General features: G+C 43.1%; 1 protein-coding gene across 1 annotated transcript; it reads right to left on the bottom strand.

The window, feature by feature from the left end:
- Positions 1–280: 280 nt before the first annotated feature.
- LOC132428093 (importin-7-like) lies at positions 281–3,993 on the bottom strand. The gene is given in 5 exon segments (XM_060015627.1): positions 281–670; positions 673–1,316; positions 1,318–2,079; positions 2,081–2,739; positions 3,118–3,993. Coding segments are annotated over 5 exon segments (3,171 nt in total). The 3' UTR covers positions 281–440.
- Positions 3,994–5,009: the final 1,016 nt, after the last annotated feature.

Here is a 5,009-nt window from a genome sequence, read left to right as displayed (position 1 = left end):
GTGAGGAAGAGACAGAAATCGGACAAATACTCATAGGTGTAAAAATTACATCTACCTCTGAGCTTATACTGTAAATGAGACATTTTAAATAGTCCTGTAGCCCATGCCTGTTTTTTCCTCGGAAGAAGAAAGGCTGCCTTCATGGCATCCCCTCTTGTTGCAGATTTCCACAGTGTCACTTGAAGTTTTAGTCAGAATCTTACTTTCTTCAAAAAGTAAAGAAAATACTCCCTGTCCCCCAAGTTACCTCCCTCCCCCACCAAAATCCTTCTGGATTCATTTTCAGTGCCAAGTTGCATGATCAGGTCCCACCGCCTGGGTTTTTTTTTGTCCATCTATTGATCAGTTAGTTTAGAGTGGATAACATGAACCAGTTCTGGAACCGCTACTAGGAGGAACACAAGCTCTTCACTACAATCACACTGCAGGAAAGTGGTAACTCAATTCACCCCTGGTGCCGGGCCTCCAAAACTGAAAGAACTGGGCACAGCTGGAGCACTGAATTTGTATCCTCCATGCTTCTCAATCATTTTGGATTCATGGGCTGCTCTTCTTTGATCAGCTAGAGTTGCTATATCCTGTAACAGTTTTCTTTGTTCTTCATTAAGACCATGAGTCAGAGCCTGATACCACACGGGATTACGATTTTGTATAGTTCGAATATAGCTTTAAATATCTGATACTCATCAACAGGATTATCTTCATCATCAGTGATCGTGGAAGAGCCTTCCAGGGCAGTTTCTTCAGCATCATCTTCTTCCCAGTCTTCATCATCTCCATCTTCGCCCACTTGCTTAGCCAGGATCTCCAAATATTTTTGTCCATCTTCATCAATATCATCTTCATCACTCCCCAGTTCCTCCGATTCATCATCATCATCACTGTCATTCTCCTGTTCTGCATGGCAGGCGTATGCTCTTTTTAATCCATTAAATAAAAGAATAAAAGCTGGCAAAATCTGTCCAGAAACCTGATTTAAAACTTGTGGTATTCGTTCCACATCAATAAGAGCACATAGGCCCAGAACACACATCTTTCTGTCATGAAGCCCCAAGAAACAATCAACATCATTAAGCCACTGTGTAATACAATGATCTGTAACTGGTTCAATATTATTAGGGAAGTGAAAATTTTCTAAGGTGTTGAGAAGGAGGTGTGGATTATAATACAAAGCTGCAACGGCAACTTGCAGGCACATTGTTCGAAGTTCACTTGTCTTCACCTCTCTTGTCAGTCTCTCTAATGCTGCTTCCACGAATAAGGGAATACACTGGTCAATGCCATGCCCTTTGCACCACAGAATGATCACCTGTAAATTTTGCTGCGTGACATTCTGCATCTTCTCCTGCAACTCCTGTAAGAACCTTTTTGCACATACTGTATATCATTTCAAGGTACTTGCTATCAGACAGAAGTGTGTCTGTATCAACTGTTACACAGTTATGAAGCAGAGGCATCATATCTGTAAAGTAATCAAAGCCATCTTGCTGAAAAACCTAAAATGCCAGAGGTAGTAGCTGCCACGTCTGTGGAGACACTTGTTGACATGTCAAACTATGTGCTAAAGAGAAGATCTCCTCATAGAATCCTAAGACATGCTGTTGTAAAACAGTTCCAATGACCTGTAAGCAGATTCCTTCAAGCTGCTGGGTTATTTCTTTGTGATCTTCAACTACACTAAGAAGTGTGTCGATGGGATTCAGGATTCCCACAGCAGTAGCTGCTTTGTCATCACTTCCTTTTTCATCTGGCCCAGTCTGGATTACTTGATTAAATGTCATTGCCAAACGTTGTGTCATTTCTACTGCAATAGGAGTAACTTCTTCACTATACTCGCAGATCATTTTCTGAATTACATTGGTAAGATCATCATTTTCTGTTTCTCTTATAATATGAAGAAAAGCCTGCGTGACAGGTTGGACGAATGGTGTGACGTATTCTTTAGCTTTCTCTTGATAGCTGATCAGCACTTGAAGTGCAATGGCAGCTTCCACTTTAACAGGCATTTCCCTATCATCAATCAGACATCTTCGTGTCAGCTCTAGGGCTGTTTGCAGGTTCTGGTCACTTTGAACTTCACTTCACAAAAATAGTGAAGGACCAGCAAGCGCTCGCTCTCGTGTAGCCTAGTTCACTGCTGAAGAGGGGGAATACATGATTCTGCAACATATATTCCATCTGATCTTTGTAGATCTTTCTCTTCAGGAGTATTTCAGCTAAAGAGCCAATCATATGCAGGGTTCCATCTTTTTTTCGAGGATCAGCATTTGGTTCTGTAAGAATCTGGTAGCAAAATCCCATAGCCTTTTGTAGTACCTCTTTCCTCTTACTACAAGCTGTAAACAAAAGTGTCTGGGCAGCAGTGGTAGGAGAGATGAAATCCTCAAAGACATCAAACTTCATGTGTATATATTCACAGGGGTCTTCTTGTCAAAGTTCCTCATCAGCATCTGTATAGCACATCAATGGAAAAATAACATCTTGGATAATGCCTTGCATATGAGGCTTCAGATTCTTCCGGGTGAGAGCATGAGAAACTCCTTGATTAATATAATTAAATGTCTGTTGTAAAACTCGAGGAGCCATATATTGCTTCTCCTTGTACTGATATAACACCTTCAATAAAACTTGTTGGACATCAACAGCAAATGCCTTCAGAAATACTTCAGCAAATTCATTATACTCCTTGGAAACATTGCCAGGGCTTCCACATCTTTCAAAAAGTCTTGCTGGGCTTCCCTGGTGGCGCAGTGGTTGAGAATCTGCCTGCTAATGCAGGGGACACGGGTTCGAGCCCTGGTCTGGGAAGATCCCACATGCCGCGGAGCAACCAGGCCCGTGAGCCACAACTACTGAACCTGCGCGTCTGGAGCCTGTGCTCTGCAACAAGAGAGGCCGCGATAGTGAGAGGCCTGTGCACCGCGATGAAGAGTGGCCCCCGCTTGCCACAACTAGAGAAAGCCCTCGCACAGAAATGAAGACCCAACACAGCCAAAAATAAATAAATAAATTTAAAAATAAATAAATAAATAAATACTCCTGTTCTCTGTTTAAAAAAAGAAAAAAATGCTTTGCCGAAAACCTTCAGGGAGCGCAAGGCTTAAAAAAAAAAAAAACCCTTGCTAAGATATGTAAAGCCCACTTCTTACATTTCCACCATGGTAACTTAGGTCTGCCATCTTCTTCAACTTGAAGTGTTTCATTAGGTACATCCCTGTTCACAACAGTCGTTAAAATTTTTACCCATTCTGTCAGGTTCTGTTGGTTTATAAGCTCCAGTGGTAGTGTATACTGAACAAGAGCATAGAAGATCTTAAAAATTTGTTTCTGGATGAGGACAGATTGATCAGACTGATCAGAAAGAAGCTGGATAAAATGGTCCTTTAGAACTGGCAGGAAATATTGCATTGCTGCTACCAATGGACTCCGTTCCTCTGGTTTCTTATACCAGAACTACAACTGGCACTCTGACAGAGGTTGGAGCAACAGCTGGAAGATTCCTTAGCAGGAAGATGGGTAGTCATTTTTCACAAGCTGATAGAGGCAAAGAAGAATTCCTAGCCAACATGCACTGTTATCAGACTGAAGGTAAAAGCCAATTTTGTTCACAATGGCAGTCCAGCGACTTGGATAATCATGTTTGATGATATGATGAATGCATGTAGTAATCTGTACCCTGATGAACTCAGGAGAGTGGATAATGACTTCTACAATATTTTCTCGAAAACAATGTCGATCTTCTGGAATAGTATAAGGGGATATATCCCCTGGTGCTGTTTCCCGATCAGGCCAATACTGTATTATCATATTTTCCAAATAGATAACACCTGCCTGTCTCACAGGTAAACCCAGTTGTTCTGACATAGTAATCTGAAGCAGTGTTGAAACAAAATTCAGAGACTTGTGTGTTTCATTGAGCTGGCGCTCCATGACCTCACGCAGGGCTGGGTCCATGGTGCCCCGCAGAGCTTCGATAATGGTGTTGGGGTCCATGGCAGGGTGGACGCAGTCAAACCCAGGGGTCGGGTGCTACTGGCCCGGGAATAGCGCCGCTCACTGCACACATGGACCTGCCATGCTCCGCAGCGGCAACCGGTGCGAAAGGAAAGAGAAGCGCCAAGGCCACGGATAGAACCTCTTCTTCTCGGCGTGGAGGTGGGAGATGCTCCAGCCACTTCCTGTTGGCGTGCCTGTGGAGCCCTTTGGGAGATGTAGTCCACTTGGGCAGTCCGCAGCCCACGTGGCCCTGAGCTGTCGCTCCTACAGACAAGACCTGCTGTCGCTGTCGCTCCTACAGACAAGACCTGCTGGAATCCTGTTAAGTGTCACCCAGAAATGTTCATCAGGAGGGTAGGTGTCCTTAGACCACCCAAGTAAATCAATGGCTCTCTGGTCTTGGAGAACAAGATTAGCCAGTTCTCTTGTAATGGATACATAGGTGGAGCCAAAGTAAATGGTGAGATTATGGGGAGGAGACATTTTTCTTATCCAAGTCCACAGCATGAAGGAAAACAATTGGTATTTCTGTTCCAAGTGCATATATCTGGTCCTCTGACAATATGAGGAGGAGGCAGCACCCCTGGGGTGACTTTTTTCCCTTTAAATCCTTCTATATACTGAATGATCTCCCTGTTGGTTTTCAGGGGGAAATCTTTTTTTTTTTAAATACATCAGGTTCTTATTAGTCATCAGTTTTATACACATCAGTGTATACATGTCAGTCCCAATCTCCCAATTCATCCCACCACCACCACCCCCGCCCCCCTGTGGCTTTCCCCCCTTGGTTTCCATACATTTGTTCTGTACATCTGTGTCTCAATTTCTGCCCTGCAAACCGGTTCTTCTGTACCATTTTTCTAGGTTCCACATGTATGCGTTAATATATGATATTTGTTTTTCTTTTTATGTCTTCACTCTGTATGACAGTCTCTGGATCCACCCACGTCTCAACAAATGACAAAATTTCGTTCCTTTTTATGGCTGAGTAATATTCCATTGTATATATGTAC

This window comes from Delphinus delphis, chromosome 7 (genome assembly GCF_949987515.2).
Source record: "Delphinus delphis chromosome 7, mDelDel1.2, whole genome shotgun sequence".
NCBI lineage: Eukaryota > Metazoa > Chordata > Mammalia > Artiodactyla > Delphinidae > Delphinus > Delphinus delphis.
Note: the sequence above shows the minus strand (reverse complement) of the source record. Positions and strands in the feature narration are given on the sequence as shown.